Source organism: Miniopterus natalensis, chromosome 6, assembly GCF_054644295.1.
Source record: "Miniopterus natalensis isolate mMinNat1 chromosome 6, mMinNat1.hap1, whole genome shotgun sequence".
NCBI classification, from domain to species: domain Eukaryota; kingdom Metazoa; phylum Chordata; class Mammalia; order Chiroptera; family Miniopteridae; genus Miniopterus; species Miniopterus natalensis.
Genome location: NC_142086.1, coordinates 47,231,859 through 47,249,850, shown reverse-complemented (window position 1 = coordinate 47,249,850; position 17,992 = coordinate 47,231,859). Strand labels below are relative to the sequence as shown.

Here is a 17,992-nt window from a genome sequence, read left to right as displayed (position 1 = left end):
TCCTTCCCCATTTGGTCAATGTTGAGGGACAGTGAAGAAATCTTGTGCCCATCTCATGAGTACATGTCTCTTTCATTGTCTAAGCCACCAACTCAGGCTTTGAGGTTCAAATCCAGGTCTGGAGAAGAGAAAGGTTCATATCCAGCCTTGTCATCTTTTCTTCTGTAGTATATTCGTGTCAGCACAGTCATCAGAAAAGTCTCCAGTATGAGGAGGTGGCAATTCATCACTGCAGTGTGGGGTGAAATATAAGGGAAGTTATACTAAATTATAGAGGTGGTATCCCACCAGCAGCCCTAGCATGTGAGTTGAACTCTTTCTGCAATTTATCCTCAAACCAGGACCTAGAGGTTGTCATGAGTAACATACCATGTTAATGGTAGAGCCAGAACCAAAACTTGGCTCTCAACCATCTGCAGTCTGAGGCTAACATTAAAACTCATTTCTTTTGTGTTTTATCAGCATGATCTTCTGCTTTCTAACCCCACCCCTTCCTCTCCCAAGAGCTAAGGATTGAACCCGTGGCTTCCTGGATTGGCCATCAAGGCTGGCCTCAAGGTTGGCCTTTGTGTGAGCAGAGAAGTCATAGTCTCCTTAAAGCTCTGCTGGGGTTCTTGGAGATAGATCCCTTTCTGAATATTTGGAGCAGTAGCCGGCCTGGCCCAACCTCTGTTCTAAGGTCCTCTCTTCCCTGACCCTCCTCCTCTCACCCATCCTGGAATGGGATAGGAGCTCACTCACCTTGAGACCTGATTTTAGAGGAAAAGGGAGGTGAACAAGCTATCTGCCCACCATTGGCCAAGACTGAGAAGATGGATGGCTGCAGGGCAGTCAGGATGAGCAGCACCTGCAGGAGGGAAAAGAGAAGCTAGGGCAGAATGGGCCCGGCGTCCAAGGCCCCGAGGCCAGCTGGCCTACTGTCGTGCTTGTCCTGCCAGTGTGCATTCAGCCAACCTTTAGATCTGCACGGTCCCAGAGGGTTTCACACTTGATTAAAATGTGGTAGAGTTTCTGATCCTTAGGAAAATTACAGCCTCATCTTCTACCCAATATTTTATGAGAGTTCCTGACAAGATACAACAACAACTGATGGGGAATTCAAGTTTATTCCCCTACTTCAGCCATGGCTACTAATGAGCACTTAATGGGTGAAAAGGGTGGTTAGGGAAGAGTCAGCCCATCTACCTCAAGTGCCTGAGATCCCTGCTGATAGAATGATGGGCAATTAACAGTTAAAGTGCCCTTTGAAGAATCCCTGCTAAGGCTGGGGCTGGGGGCGAAGGGGGAAAGGGGAATTAGAGTTCAGTGGGTACAGAGTTTCTGTGGAAGACAAACGTTTTGGGGATAAATAGTGGTGATGGTTGTACAACAAAGCGGGTGCACTTAATACCACTGAACTGTACACATAAAAATGGTTAAAATTGTAAATTTTATGTTACCTATATTATACCACAATAAAACATTTTAAAAAAGAAGAAAAAAGTAATCTCTGTCCAAAGATTATCATTTGCCTTAGTACTTGCTCTCCCCGAGGCAAGGCAGACTCGGCTTGTCCAGGCTTCCCCAGAGTAACCACAGGCAGGCTCGGCAACCACAGGCGTTTACCCTAAGCGCTTCAGGGGCCCAGATCCTTTCTGGCCCTCAGTCCCTGACCCCATTTCAGGCTCTTCCCTCTCTCTTCTCCTAGCCCCTTCAATTCTCCCTACCATGTACCTGGAAATTCACATTTCAGAGGCATCTGTTTAGACTAAATGAGAATTTATTTGAAGTTACTCTGTTAACTATAATGCAGTTATTATTTCTTGAGAGTAGGAGAAAGGCCAGCAAGGAGACAGAAAGAATGGAGAGAAGGAAACAAGATATTACATTTGGTGGAAAAGTTGTCTTTGGACTTGGAAAATGGAAAGTGTAAAAAGTGAACAAACCTGCCTTTGAGAGAACCTGCAGAAGAGGTGTGAAGATGAGAGGTAGTGTGGTGAGATGAAGGAATGTGGGTTGGGGAGTTAGACAGACATGGGTTTAAATTCAAGCCCCACCCTACGTGCCTTTGAGCAAGTCCTGTAACATCTCAGGGTCTAAGCTTCCTTATTTGTAAAATAATAATAATGACTCCTAAGATTATTGTGAAAACTTAAATGTAACATATGAAGCTCTGGCCAGGTGGCTCAGTTGGTTGAAGTGTCATCCCATTCATCAGAAGTTTGTGGGTTCGATTCCCGGGCAGGGTGCATACCTATGTTGAGGGTTTGATCCCCTGTTGAGGCAGGTAAGGGAGGCAACCAATTGATGTTTCTCTCTCATACTGATGGTTCTCTGTGTGTGGGTGTCTCTCTGTCTGCCCTCCACCCTCTTCTATTCTCTAAACATATCCTCGGGTGAGCCTTAAAAAAATGTACACTGTATGAAAGGCGCCTAGCACATGGTGTAGGTAGTTCATAGTTGTAGCTGAGATAATGCAGCTGGTGCTGGTGGTGGTGATGGATTATAGTGTTTTAGGAAGTAATAGTAGGAAAGGAAAAAAAGCAGAGGCAGAAGAATTTAAGGTTTGATAATACATGTGATATGGGTTGAATTGTGCCCTCCAAACAGATATGTTGAAGTCCTAACACCCAGCACCTCATAATGTGACCTTATTTCGAAACAGCATCATTGTTTTTGTTAACTAATTGTATGTAATTGGTTAAGATGAAGTCACACTACAGTAAGGTGGGTCCTTATTCTAATATGGCTGATGTCCTTCTAAGAAGAGGAAAAGAGACACAAGACACAGACACTTGAGAGGAGGAGGCCACGTGATGACTGAGGCAGAAGTCAGAGATGCAGCTGCGAGCCGAAGAGTGCAGAGGCTGCTGGCAAACCTCCAGAGGCTGGGAAAAGAAAGGAAGGAGCCTTCCCTACAGGTTTCCGAGGGAGCACGGCCCTGCTGGCATCTTGATTTTGGACTTCTAGCCTCCAGTACTGTGAGAGAATAAATGTCGGTTGTTTTAAGCCACTTGATGGTATTTTGTTATGGCCGCCCCAACAGACAATTACAGCACAGAAGAGCAAAAACTGGGAAGGGGCAAGGATCATGTTCCAAACCTCACAGGAAACCTAAAGCTTAAGAAGATCCCCAGACCCCCATTTAGCCTTTATTAGTCTCGCCTCCTAACCCCAATTATTTGTAGTTCTTTTATGAACCATCTTGTCTCTCGCAGGGTGTAGTTACCTGGAACAAAGCAAATTTGGCTCCTATGTTCTGCTCGCCCAGGTGCTGCTTGGCTTGACGGAAAAGGATGCCCAGGGTCCAGAGAGCCAACAGGGTGGACACACCGAGGACAGTGTTGATCCACAGGGCTGTGCTCTCCTCAGAAATCTGGTGGCAGACCAAATAGGAGTCAGTGAGGGAAGCAAGTCCTTTCTTTCCTTCTGTTTCTTCCCCCAAGACAGGTAATAGAAAAGCCCCATGGCCTTAGCCTATTCTAGTCTCCTCTCCCCCACCATAGTTCTTGAGCCACCATGGTCACCCTGTCCCCAGGTGTCAGGGGATGCTGGCTCCAGCTATTCCTCCTGGAGCTCAAAGGTACTAAGTGAGTCTCGGAGTTCGCTGCCCCTTACTCCTGGCTTACGTCTGCTGGCTCATAGATGCCATCGGGGATGAGAAACAGGCCCACCAGGCCCAGTGTTATCTTGAAGAAGGCATACTGGAATGGGCCCAACATCAGCAGCTGAAGCTTCTTCCTGAGGGGAGAAGAGGGTTAGGGACATGGACCCACAGGCCACCCACCCCAAGAAGACTCTCATCTCCCTCCCTGGGCTCCTGGGCCGAGGCTTGGCTTCCATCAGACACCACAAGGGTTAAGTGGGTGAGGACAGGGGAGGAACATGGAGAGCATCGGCAGCCCTTCTTCTTGCTTCCCACTCCCTCCCCGGCCAGAATGCTGCCTTTCGAGCAAAAACTATCAGTGCCGACCCAACCTCATTGACCAGGACGAGCAAATAAATAGCCTAGAGTCCAATTTGCTCTGTATGGCTGAACTTCGTAGGGGGCAATGGGCTTACATGATGAACTTTGGAGTTCTTTCTCTGCTCCCCCAACCCACGGTGGGTGCCCAATGTGTGGATCCTGGCTGGGGATGCCCACCCTTTTATCGTTAGGTTTGTTCCCTACGAGACTAATTCCTAGAGGCTTGAAGCGGGGCTGAGGGAGCCAGCAGAAACTCGGGAGAGAGCAGCAAGAGGTCGCCTGTTCCTCCAGGAGGCGCCCCCTCCCGCCCTACCTGGTGAGCATGAGTCTGGGGCAGCAGGGGCAGCAGCAGCAGCAGGGACCCGTGTGGATCATCATCGGGGTGTCCTGCAGCGTCCGCACGACTGCCTCCTTCCCGCCGAAGCCCTGCACCATGACCAGCATGAGCAGGTAGAAGCACACCGCGTAAAACCTGGGGAGGGGAGCCGTGGGCCTGAGCGCGCACAGGGAGGCAGCAGCCGGCGGGGACAGCCACGCTGCCAGAGACGGGCGGGCTGCAAAGGGAGCAGGGGGTGGGATTTACCCGGGGACCACGGTACGGACTAGGCATTTTGAACGTGCGGCCCAAGAGGAGCGAGAGAAAGGGCAGAGTCCAGGGGCCTGGGAAGGGGCAGTTTCAGGTGGCCTAGAATGAACAGATCCACATGCTCAAGAGACCCGGGCTAGCACAAGTTGGAAAGGGCTTGATTCGTGACCACTACGAATTGGTTTGCAGGGATTTGTGGAAGGGATGGGGGGGGAGGGTGTAAAAGAAGACGCGGACCCTGGATTCTCAGGTGAGTGGGAGCAGAAGGGAACCCCAGAAGGATACTGGGCCCGGAGCTGGGGGCAGGCAGGACACTCACGAGTTTATGGCCATTTCCACGAGCATGAGGGAACGAGGGATCCAGAGCCCGAAGCAGCAGAACACGGACACCACCTGCTCAGAGAGGAGCAAGAAGCCGGTTGAGGGAAGGAGGGAGACTATGTGCTCACCCTCTTGAAACTGTGGTGACAAGGGCTCAAGGAAGCAGAACCTAAACATTTGAGGAACTATTACTTAAAAGTGGCCAGCTGGGAAAATCACTAATTGAATTTTAAAACTTTTTTTAAAATTTAGCTGTCAGTTTCTTTTATGTCTAAGGTTATAGACAGCAAGTCACCTTGAGCCAGGGGTTTTTTGAAGACTAGCTCATCCTACATCCCCGGAGTAGGAGTAGATAAGTTCATCCTTAGGAATAAATGGATCAAGATCCAGCCCTTCCTCTTCAACATCCCACGTTATTAGAGCATCTCTGATGACTTGAGATGGCCCAAGCAGATGTCATCTGACAGGAAAGGACCTCAAGGGCCCCACTCTCCACCCCAAACAGATACTCAGAGCTCACCAGAAGGAAACAGAAGTCCAATCATATGGTCTACAAGCAAGCCGAAGGCCAATATAATGGCTATGGGAGTTTTAAAAGCCTATAATGTAAGGGTAGAGCTAAGTATGACCCCATCGGGAAAAAATTCTTTCCCTCCTACTCTCGGAGGAACCACTGCTTGCCTGTCCAGAAAGGAGGCTTGCTTTTAGCAGCAATACTGTGGAGAGTAGTGACTGGGCCACTGGTGGCTGAGTGGTTTCTTTAGCTGTCTCAGTGGCTCTCAGAATTCAAACACTCCATCCCACTGCTTGTTGGCCTTCCAAGCACGGGGTCCTGAATGCAAATGGAGATTAGATTAGGAACCTCCACCCTAAGGTGGTAGAGGCAAGCAACTCTTTGCTGACTTGAATTGTTGAGTTTAGAGGAATTCTCAAAATAGTCCCCGCCTGCTCTCCAGTCCCTCCCAAGGCAGCTACGGGGCCCTCACCGTGGGTGCAGAGCTGCTCCAGAGCAGAGTCCTCCTCTTGATGGGGCAACGGGTGTTCTTGTACAGATACACAGCGTCCTCCAGGAAGATGGCAATTGAGCCCAGGGCAAGCAAGGTCATGATGACCGTGAGGGAAATTTCCATAGGGCCCAGTACTAAAGTGGGAAGAAGGCAGACCCCAGTGAGTTGATGACCAGAACTGAGGGGCAGAAATGGGGCTTCCTCACTTGGGTCTAAATTGCTTTACCATACGTAGAATTATCTGGCCTAGACTCCCATCCATGCAGAAGAATGGCTTCTTCTTAGACCTAGAAAATCCAACATGTAGCTGAGAAATAGTCACTCTTCTGCATGGATTGGAGATTAGACCAGACCATTTTAGGTATGGTGAGGGTTTAGACACCAAAAAAGTTTTTACATAATTAGCAAAAATTTTGGATTAGGAGTTCAGTAGGGCCTATCCACTTTTCTACCTCTAGTGCCAGGTGTCATGGTAGCAAACAGGAACCAATTAACATTATAATTGAAACAGAATGTAATTAGTGGTATGCTTTAGAGCTGTTTAAATTTGACTTCAAAAATTATGTCATGAAACTGGGACATTAGGAAGGGATTTTAGCAAATGAGAAATGGATACAGGTAAAGACTCCCAGGCCTTTCCATCCATGTTGGCCTCACACTTTGTCTTACATTAAATGTGGTCCAGTATCTCTCTCTCTCTCTTTTTTTAATCCTCTCCTGAGGATATGTTTTTTTATTGATTTTTAAAGAGAGAGGAAGGGAGAGGAAGAGAGAGAATCATGAATTGGTTGCCTCCCGTATGTGCCCTGACCTGGGATCAAACTCACAACCTGAGGTATGTACCCTGACTAGGAATCAAACCCACAACCTCTTGATGTACAGAATGACGCTCCAACCATCTGAGCCACTTGGCCAGGGCCCAGTAACTCTCTTTTAGTGTTTTTTACATTCATTCAAGGAGTTGTTAAAAAGCAGCTGGCCCAGCTCTCAGAGATGCTGCTTCAGTAGATCTGGGATGGGCCCAGTAACTTTATTTTTTTTTTAAATCCTCACCGAGGATACTTTTTCCATTGCTTTTCAGATAGACTGGAAGGGGGGGAGAGAGAGAGAGACAGAGAGAGACATCTCTGTGAGAGAGACACATCAATTGGTTGCCTCCCACTAGCACCTCGACCAGGGCTGGGGATTGAACCTGCAACCGAAGTATGTGCCCTTGGCCACAATCGAACCCGGGACCTTTCAGTCGGCTGGCTGACGCTCTAACCATAGAGCAAAACCAGCTAGGGGGGTAACTGCATTTTTAACAAGCTCACCTGATAATGGTCAGGGGATAAACATTTTGACAAGCAGCAGTGAAACTCCCTAACGGGGAAATGGATCTAGTTGCAACACGTGACTCATCAATGCAACAAGTAGTTTTAAGGGCTCTGTGTCCTCTGAGTAAGCACAGGCCCTCATTTATCTTCCCCCTCCCACCCAGCTAGATGAAAGGAAGCAGTGGGAAGGAAGGCTGTGGGAGCCCAGTCCGCTGTCCTCTTGCTTTGGGCGTCAAGTATGAGGAGGGTGTTGACTAGTCTGCCCTATGTTTGGTGACAGAGGGTGGCTCAGTCAGAGAGATAATACTGCTGAAACCAAACCAGGGAGGAAGGGGGCCACACCACAGTAAAGAGCTGAGCTGTCATCGGAATCAGTCATACCTGGTGGCGCCACGGGGAGCAACCAGGTCAAAGGTCAATCTATCAAAAAATATCACATTGATCTTGGCTGCTTTTCAGTGCACGCGTTTCTCTCTCTGTTTGCTTTATCCAAGGGAGGCCCTTTATCTCTTATCACAGCAGGTCTAATGACCAATCCAGGGGACCTGCCATAGGGAAGGTGGCCCTTGGATTCCAGCTCCCAAGCAGGACTTTTGAAGTTAGTGGTAAACTTTTTCTCTCTATCAAAGGCCTTAAAAGACAGGATTGTGCTGTTTTTCTTTCTTTCTACCCATCCCTTTCTCCACTCACTTCCATTTAGTTAGGACAGAGCCCTCTGAGTGTCTAAATTACTGAGTTGGCAGAGTGATCACATTGTAGGGGATAAAAATGTCAGATCACTATATTGTACACCTGAAATTAACATAACTAATATAATATGGTATACCAACTGTACATCGATAAAAAAGGTGAACTATTGATACCTGCAACGAAGCAGAGTACTCTTTTTTTTTAATATATCTTTATTGATTTCAGAGAGAGGAAAGGAGAGGGAGAGAAGGAGATAGAAACATCAATGATGAGAGAGTCATTGATCGGCTGCAGCCCACAACCCGAGCATGTGCCCTGACTGGGAATCGAACCCCGACCACCTGGATCCCAGGTGGACGCTCAACCGCTGAGCCACGCCCGGCCGGGCGAAACAGAGTACTCTTAAAAACAATGATGAATGAAGGAAGCCAGACCCAAGAGCACGTACCGTTTGATTTTGTTTATATGAATTACAGAACAGGGAAAACCAAGCTATAAAGGTGATAGAGATTGGAATAGTGGTCTTTGAAGGGATATTAAGTAGGGGAGTATGAGAGACCCTACTGGATGCCAGAAATGTTTCTATATATTGATCTGGGTGGTGGTTTCACAGATGTACACATAGGTAAAAAATTCATCAAGCTATATATTTAAGACCATTGCCTTTTACTGCATTAATTATATCTTTTAAAAATACTTTATGTGGACAAAACAGAATGAAAAATTAGCACGGTAAAATTATAACAGTGTTTAAAGAATTTGATTGGGAAGAGAAAGGTACAAAAAAAGTTGAAGAAAAGAGGTAGGTACTAATATCTTTATCTTACAAAATGGAAAGTCAAGAAGCACTGTCCATAGTTGGCAGGATAGGAAATAAACTATAGGTATAGTACATAAAGCTATAAAGATAGCCAACTGAAAATATTGCCATAATTATGTGAAAAGAGTGGAAGAAGGGTGGTGCTAAGTGAGCTAAATCCTCACATAGGGCGGGGGGTTGTTCATTTTCATTAGTAGCCCTTTTGTACTGTTTGAATTTTAACCATGTTCATGTATTACTTTGATAAAATAAAAATATTAAAAATCATTGTGTAGAAAAGAACCTATAAATACTAAAAAAACATTAGCAATGCTGTCTTTGGGCGATGAGACTGTGGGTGGCTTTTGTCTTCTTTTCTCTCTTTTCCAATTATTCTATAATAAATATGTATTTTATAACAAAAAATATGTTTTTAAAAGGATACATTTTGCTAAACTTATACTAACATGAGAAAATTCATATGTCATGCTTATAAAAACTGGACATAAAATTGTAGGTATAGTATGATTTCTAATAATGTTAAATAAAAGCATAGAAAAAGGAACTTCCACTGGGATACTAGCAGTGCCCGTCTCTGAGTGGCGGGACTGTAAATGACTTTTCCTCTTTTTACTTTTCTGGATTTTCATATTTACTTTTCTAAAGCTGAATTATTTTTAAAATAGAATATTTTGTGTAAAAAAATACACACAAAAGATAAAGCCCAGAAAGGCAGAAGCCAGAATCAACTCAATGGATTTCTAAAACCCAATGCCCATTGTTGGGAGGGGGAGTCCTTGCCTGAACCCCCTCCCTACTCGACTCTGGTCCCCATCAGCTCACCGAGAGCTGAGAGTGGAAAGTGCCCTTTCTCGGCAAGCCATCTAGGCCAAATCCTTTCCCAGCCTTCACTGTCCTGGGCGACGCCCTCCTCCTTGAGAAGCTTCCCTCCCCTCCACTCAGAACCGTAGTCCTCCTGGCTCCCCTCCTGGCTCCCCTCCTGGCCTCTGACCCTCTAGGTCTCCTCTACTGATTCCCCACCGTCTCCCACACCTTCTGTTCTCACTGCAGCTCAGCTCTTCTCTGTTGACAGAGGTTTGGCATTTCCCTACCACTCCTCCACCTCCCAACCACCGCAGGAATCTTCCGCCTCCAGGACTTTACACTTGGCTTCTGCTGGTTCAGCTTTTCTCCCCGAGCTCCTGGTGGCAGCCGGCTCCTCATGACCCAGCAGCCTGCTCCAGCGCCCCTCAGCCAGCCTCCCCTGGGTGCAGTGTGACCTGCCCCTCCCACAGTGACGTTGTTACATATTTATTTACTTGCTCGGTTCTGTCTCCTCACCTTAGTGTACACTCCACCAAGGCAGGGACTTTGTCAGTCTCTCTAAGTGCTTGGAACAGCAACTGTGGCTATTTGTTGAATGAAAGAAATAACCCCATGAGAATCCCTATTGTCATCTCCATTTCATTGGCTTTTTCAAGAAACAAAGCTTAGAGTGTTAAGCACCTGGCCCAGGGGCACAGCGCCTTGAGGTGAAAGAGCTAGGATTTAAACCCAGGGATTCCTGACACTAAACCCACACTCTTAACATTACACACCCTGACTATTGACTGTGTTCACATAGATATAGGAGGGCATGTGGACTGACAGAAACGACCAAATGCAACCCTAAAAGATTGTTTAAGTTTATGAAGGAGGGGGTGGGGCATATTCTGCCTGTTCAACGCAGAAATGCTTTTGCACTTTCTTCTAACTGCTGGCTTTGGCACTCATACTTGCAGGATCTAGAGGCTCCTGTACCCACCTCCACGGTGCAAAAGCTGAGAAAGAGAGAAGTTCCTTTTAGCATTCATAGCCTGACACCACTGCTCTCCATCAAATTTATTTATCTTCTTAGAAGATTTGTCCCCTACCTTAGTTTTCTGCATCTTAATCAGCATTATGAGACAAAAGTGGTCTATGGCCAAAGGGTTTTTGGAAATGCCTTAAACAAAGTTAAACATATTTCTTTCCTGCAGAACATGCTGAAGTGTTTAATCTGGTTTACATTGTTAATTTCCAAAAGGAGGTTATAGAATACAGCTTTTACAAAATTTGTGTTTCTATCGACTCTGTTTTCATGAAGCACTCCTTGGGATTAGTATTCCAAGGAACGCACTTAGGGAAAGGCTTGTCTAACTGACCACTTTGAATTCAATTATAACTTAAGTAGCTAGCAAATTTCCCACTGTCTCTGAAATAGTGAAGATTACATTTTATATAATGAAAACAATATAAGAACAGTAAACTTTTGAAGAAAGAGTATCACCCATAATCCACCTGATTCCTAGTCAAAAATTATTTTATTTTTGCATATTTGTTTCCATGGAGGTTAAGAGCATAGGCTCTGGAGTCAGAGACACATGAGTTCAAAGTAAAATTCCACTTACTGCTTGTTCTCATTAACCCTCTTAGTACAGCACCTGGCATGTAGTATTTCCTCAATAAAAAGTAGCTTTAAAAAACACCCTGGTTTAAGTGATACCTATTATATTACTGCAATCATACTGTAAAATTTCTTATTCTGTTATTTTAATCTAACATTTCATCACACCTTTCAAAATAATTTTTATAATAATTTTGTAGTTATAAAAATTTAAAAAATAAAGTGTTATGATATTGCTGATTTTGCTTCAAAAGTTATTTTTAGAAAAATTAAACATTACAGATGTATTTGAAGGCCCTTGTGTATACCTCCTGGGTCCTTTTCCATTCCTTACCCACCTCCCAGGGCTAACTACTTATTCTGAAGTTGATGTATGTCTTTTCCATTTATGTTTTAATGTTTTACAACATATCTACATACTCAACATACTATATTGCTTTGCATTTTAAAAATCTCTATAAATGGCATCATCTCGTGAAATATTTTTTCCACCAACAGTGGTGTGTGTGTTTTTTAGTTAAATTTATTGGTGTGACATTGGTTAATAAAATTATATAAGTTTCAAGTATTTGATTCTATAATACATCATCTGTATATTGCATTGTATGTTTACCACCCAAAGTCAAATCTCCTTCCGTCACCATATATTTGACCCCCCTCAGCACCTCCCTCCCCTCCCCCCTTCCCCTCTGGTAACTACTGTACTGTAGTCTGTGTCTGAGTTTTTGTTTGCTTGTCATTTGTTCATTTGCTGTTTTCAGTTTTACATCCCACATGAGTGAAATCATACAGATTCTTGACTTTTCCCGCCTGCTTATTCCACTTAGCACACCATTCTTAAAACCATCCATGTCACAAATGACAGTAATTCTTCCTTTCTCATGGCTGAGTAGTATTCCATCGCATAAATGTACACTTCGGTGTCTCTGTGTCTTGGCCACCGTGAATAGTGTTGCAGTGAACATAAGGGTGCACATATCTTTACTAATAAATGTTTTCAAAATTTTCAGGTGGGGCTTGCTGGGTCATATGGTAACTCTACTCTTAATTTTTTGAGGAGCCTCCACACTGCCTTCCGTAGTGGCTGCCCCAGTCTGCATTCCCACCAGCAGTGAGTGGGGATTCCTTTCTCCACACCCTCTCCGACACTTACTGTTGCTTGTCTTGCTGATAACAGCCATTCTAACAGGTGTGAGGTGGTAGCTCACTGTCATTTTGATTTGCATTTCCCTAATAGCTAGTGAAGTTTAGCGTCTTTTCATATCTGTTAGCCATTTGTATGTCTTCTTAGGAGAGAGTCTGTTCAGGTCCTCTGCAAATTTTTAATTTGGATTGTGTGTTTTTGTTGTTGTTGAGTTGTATGAGTTCTTTATATATTTTGGATATTAACCCTTATTGGAGATGTTGTTTGCAAATATCTTCTACCATTCGGTTGGTTGCCTTTTTGTTTTGTTGAGTTTCTTTTGCTGTGCAGAAATTTTTAGTTTGATACAGTCCCATTCATTTATTTTTGCTTTTGTTTCCCTTGCCTTTGAGGTCAAATTTATAAAATCTTCTCTGAGACCAAGGTCCATAAGTTTAGTATTGCCAACATCATTTTCATGATTATTATTTTCATTGGCAAACAAATACTACAATAAGCATTTATGGACATGTCTCCTTGGCACATACTGGAAAGTTCCTCTATTTATACACCTAGAATTAGAATTGCTGGGTTGTAGGGGATGAGAATCTTCAGTGTTACAGATATCTAATTACTCTCCAAAGTGGTTATACCAATTTACAATACCTGCAGTCTGAGAGTTCACAGTTCACCTCAAATTACCTTCACTTGGGATTATCAAACTTTTTATTTTGCCAATGAGTGTAGTAAAATGATATTTTATTACTTAACTCTTGGTTCCCTAAATCCTAAGAAAATAGACAATCTTTTTGTATATTTATTGGCCATTTGAGTTTCCTATTCTGTGAATTGTCTGTTCATATATTTTATCTGATTTTTATTGGGTAATTTTTCTTACCCTCTGTTGGTTATAGGCTTGAAAACATCTTCTCCTACCTGGCTGGCGTGGCTCAGCAGGTTGAGCATCAACCTGGGATCCAGAAGATCGTGGTTCGATTCCCGATCAGGGCACCTGCCTGGGGTTTCGGGTTTGATCCCCAGTTGGGGGTGTGCAAGAGGCAGCCGATCAATGACTCTCTCATCATTGATGTTTCTCTCTCCCTCTCCCTTCCTCTCAGTGAAATCAATAAAGATATATATAAAGATTTATTTTTTTAAAAAAGAAGAAAATATCTTCTCCCAGTCTGTGGTTTGGCTTTTTACATTCTTCATAGTGCTTTTAGTTGTACAGAGTTTGCTTTATGTAGTCAATCTCCATGATCACTTATGCTTTCTTGTGTTTAAGAAATTATTTTCTACTCTCATGAAGATATCTTTCTATTTTTTCTTTTGTAAGAATATTTGCATTTACCTGGATTAAAGCTACGTTGGCACTATTTTCATGTTTATTTATTTGCCATAGGGACAGGCAATTGTCCAGCATCACTTCTTTTTTTCTTTTTTTTTAAATATATCTTTATTGATTTCAGAGAGAGGAAAGGAGAGGGAGAGAGAGATAGAAACATCAATGATGAGAGAGTCATTGATCGAGCCCGCAACCCGAGCATGTGGCCTGACCGGGACTCGAACCCCGATCGCCTGGATCCTAGGTCGATGCTCAACCACTGAGCCATGCCCGGCCGGGCCAGCATCACTTCTTGACGAGTCCATCCTGCCCCTCTGATGTATATAGCATTCTTTCATAGAGCAAGTCCCCACGTGGACATGGGTTTATTTTTAGGCCCTATATTGTTTCATTTTTCTTTTCTTTTTTTCTTCTTCTTTTTTTAAGTGAAAGCAAAATTTTATTGAAGGAGAGACAAAAGCTCCTGCCACAGCAAGAGGGATCCCAAACAGACAGCCTTCTGTTCCATTTTTCTACTTGTAGTTATTGCCTCATTGCTTTAATTCCCTAGTCTTATTATAAGCCTTTTCTCTGGGAAGGCAAGTACTCTACTTATACTTATGCTTGTTCAGAACTGTCTTGACTTTTCATGGCCCTTTGCAGATCTATATAAATGTTTGGATCAATCCATTAAAAAAAAAAATGCTGTAAGTATTATAATTGCAATAAAATCATAGATGTTTCAAAAACAGATTATTGGAAGGTTTACTAGTTCTTCCAGAATAGCTCTTTCTTAAATGGCATTTATGTTGAGGAACAAAGTTCACGAAGGAAGAAGGAAGGGGTTTCTCCACACCCTCCAATGGGCGCCTCTTCCTGGCTCTCCTGGTTTCTGCACTCAGATCCCCAGAGTCATCATTAGTCTCCTTTTCCTTCACTTACCTTGTCTAGATATTTATTTACCGAGTGCCTGCTCTTTCTTTGGGTTGCCTGCGTTTTCCAGCCTTCCCTTTCTTTCCCTGGCATTGTTCTGGCTCAGACTCTCTTCCTTCATGCTGGGCTGGGGCAATAGCCCCAATTTATACCCCTGCTTCTCAAGGTTCTTCTTCCTTGGAGTCCATTCTGATTACTGATTAATGGTCCTGAAGCACTATCCAGCCCCTCCCAATCTCAGAGCCCTCGCCAGGCTCCTTCTGTCTACAGGATAAAGTACAACTCTTCTGCCTGACACTCGTTGGGCCCCACCTTACCTGCCCAGCCTCTCAACTGTCCCCTACTTCCCCACCAGCAACCTTGAATCTGCCAGATCTAGCTCCGCAGTGTCTGGGGAACCTACCTGCTCGCTCCCTCTCAGCCCCAGGCCAGCAGTGCCCGTGGCCTGCTCGCCACTCCAACAGTTGCACCTGGGAACAAGGCAGCTCACCAGGCTACCAGGCCCCGAATGGTCTCCCTACTTTGAATATTGTTGGTGCCAAACAGTGTGAGAGTCATTTTCACTGTGGAAAGCAGGGTTTCTCAGTCTCAGCACTATTGACCCTTTGGGAGGATTTCCTTTGTTTCCAGGGCAGGATCTCTGGCCTCTACACACTCGATGCCAAGTAGCACCCTCTAGTTGTGATAACAGAAACTGTCCCCAGGCATTGCCAAAAGTCCCCAGGGGACAAAATCGACTCTGGCTGGCAATGGCTGGTGTATCACCAGCTACACTCTATGAACAAGAGGTCCCTGGAGCTAGATGTAGCAGCTGTCCACTGGCACAAATCACAGAGCAGCTAACGGGTTTTCCTAGACCAGGGGTGGGCAACCTTTTTTCTGCCAAGGGCCATTTGGATATTTATAACATCATTTGCGGGCCATATAGAATTATCAACTTAAAAATTAGCTATGAAAAAGCTCCTAGAGTTACTGAATTTCAAGTTCCACCTGTGGCTGCCTTGGCAGGGACAGACCAAATGATTTCATGGGCCACATACATTCCCCACCCCTGCTCTGGACACTCTGGCATTTGGCATTCACTCTGGTTCAGAGCACCTGAAAAAAGGCTGACAATGTCCAAGGACATGGCCACATGTGCCTCCTGATGCACACAGACGACATCCTGTTGTTCAGAAAGAGTCTACTCCTTGAGGCAACAAAGTCAGGAAGGAGGCTGGGAAAAGCATTCAGGTACCACAGAGACACTGGCTCCTATTTATCAGTGTCTAAAAGGTAGTTAATCACACAGTAGGAAAACAAAATAAAATGTGGTGGAGCCACATCTGCTATGAAGACGCTGGGGTCATTTGATTATCATGTTCTGTGCATCCAGGGAATAAACTGAGTCCCATCCCCAGCCTTTCACTTTCAAAATAGGAACCTAGTTGGCCGGCACTGTCAGAATACTTTTACAGGTTCACCTAAGTTTCTAGAACACTGTTCAGAATAACCACCCCTCTAGAATGATACAGGCCCTTCCCAAGAAGGGTGTTGTGTAGACCTCAAGGGGATTCTGTGAGGCTTGGGTCGTTTGGGCACCATCTTGAGTCCCTGGATGGTCCTGGGGTCTGAAAAATGCTTTAGGCCACTGTCCCCAATTTGAATGAGCTTTGAGGCTAGGCTATGTGGGAGGCCCAACATGCAGGTTTGTCTCCTGGGCTAGGCTATGCCCCTCTTTTAGCCTGTTGGCTCCTTGAGGAGTTGCTCTTTTCCAACGCCTTAACCATGACAGACAGACACTGGGCCAGCCACCCTCCCAGGCTCTCAGGCTGGCCAGCCAAGAGCCACCTCTCCTCTGTTCCTCTCAACTGTCCTGACTTACCACCAGGACGCCCATTTCTTCCTCTGGGGAGGGTCCCTGACTCACCTCTCAGAAGTTGGGCTGCAGTCGGAGGGTGAGAGAAGCAGGCAGAGGGGATGCTGTAATTGGTTTTCAGGATTTCCAGAAGATCTGCCGTGTACCTGGAGAGACACCAGCCTGCGTTCAGATATGGGTACTCATAGAGAGGAGAGGGTACCAGAAGGGACACCAGTTACTTGACACACCCTTAAACACTTCTGGGTTCAGGTTCCTTGTCCATTCCCCCTCCAGGTCGTGATTCTGGGAGGGAGTGGAGAATGGGCCTAGTCTAGTGTGTAAGGCAGCCTGCCACCTAGGCCATGGACAGTCTGGCTGCAGTGCCCGAAGAGCCCACAGTCCATTCCCTTTCCTTCCCTTGGGGCATAGTCTAGGGGATAGCTAAGGAGAAAGAGCAGGATCCCAGAGAAAGAGTGGACCTTCGGGTTAGGGATGGGTCTCCAGCTGGTGGGGGCCCTGTGCATGCACCCTCTCCCCCAGCTCCCAGCTCTGGGACCTTTCTCTCCTCAAATGGGGAGAGAAAGCTAAGGCTTTGTGGGGTCATGCCCGACCCCATGGAATCCCTGAGGACCTCAGGGATAACCAGGCCATTATCAGTCCTGTCTCATTCTGTGCGCTAGGAACCAAAGGGCTCTGGAAGAGAGGGAGGGACAGGCCAGAGGGATAGAGGCCACCTGCTGCTGAGCAACTGGCTGCTGGCTCAGGGCCTGCTGCCCTCACTCACCTGGGGTCAAGTTTTATCTGAGTCCTGTCTGGCTCCATTATCTTCTCTCCCTCTGGTTCTCCGTTCTCGGCAGGCACTGAGAGGAGCAGGCAGGTGGGGGACCTGGGGTAGGTGGGTCCTGGCCCTGCTGACTGCCAGCCTTTCCCAAAGGACTCGGGCAGACAGTAGGTAGAGTGGCTGGGCCTTCCCTCTGGCTCTCAGCCTCCTCCGGCCTCCCTGCCCACAGCTTCTATTTCAGAGTTCATCCCAGAGGAATTTGAAATTTGATCTTCTCAGTTGGCTGAGTTCCCAGGTTCATGACTCCTCCCGGTCCCCTAGGTGTGGTCCCTCCTTCCTCCCTCCGATAAATAGCTTTAGCCATCCTTTGCTCCTGGCTCACCTCCATCCTATATCCCCCGCTACCCTCCAAAGAGCCTTCTAGGGGGGTGGTAGGGACAAAGTTCTCAATGCCCCTTGGTCAACAACTTCTTCTCCCCAAGAACCTGACTGGAACTCAGGCTCTGGGGCCCTAGGGGTGGGAGAATCAGGGCCGAGGCCTTGACTGCGTTGGTGCTGGTGGCTTGACATGTGGAAGGAAGGACTAGTTGGAAAAGCCAGAAGAGGGCCTTGTGAGTTTCCCAAAGTCTGGCCCACCACATCTTGATGATGGATTTGTCCAGCCAAATAGCAGCCAGAGATGCAGCAAGCGGGAGAGGGAGGCTGTATTTAAGAGAAAGAGTTGTGAAATTTCTGAGCATATGGACAGATTTTTTTTTTTTTTAATATATCTTTATTGATTTCAGAGAGAGGAAAGGAGAGGGAGAGAGAGAGACAGAAACATCAATGATGAGAGAGTCATTGATCGGCTGCCTCCTGCATGCCTCCGACTGGGGATCGAGCCTACAACCCGGGCATGCGC

The 17,992-nt window shown here is 45.8% G+C and overlaps 1 protein-coding gene across 1 annotated transcript; it reads right to left on the bottom strand.

Annotated features, from left to right (window-relative positions):
• Positions 1 to 44: 44 nt before the first annotated feature.
• SLC51A (solute carrier family 51 member A) lies at positions 45 to 17,132 on the bottom strand. The gene is made up of 9 exons (XM_016200161.2): positions 17,095 to 17,132; positions 16,380 to 16,474; positions 5,840 to 5,994; positions 4,852 to 4,925; positions 4,260 to 4,418; positions 3,609 to 3,720; positions 3,209 to 3,355; positions 742 to 847; positions 45 to 229 (listed from the first exon to the last, which is right to left on the bottom strand). Exons 1-9 carry the CDS (start codon positions 17,130 to 17,132, stop codon positions 93 to 95), a joined length of 1,023 nt encoding a protein of 340 aa, XP_016055647.1. The 3' UTR covers positions 45 to 92.
• Between the last annotated feature and the right edge of the window lie 860 nt (positions 17,133 to 17,992).

Bases quoted from the DNA above. Each gene is read 5' to 3' on its own strand.
- SLC51A (XM_016200161.2), bottom strand. From the start codon at position 17,132: ATGGAGCCAGACAGGACTCAGATAAAACTTGACCCCAG. The intron at 16,475-17,094 runs GTGAGTGAGGGC...GTGTCTCTCCAG, and splicing joins CAGATAAAACTTGACCCCAG to GTACACGGCAGATCTTCTGG. The intron at 848-3,208 runs GTAACTACACCC...TCCCTCCTGCAG, and splicing joins CCAAATTTGCTTTGTTCCAG to GTGCTGCTCATCCTGACTGC.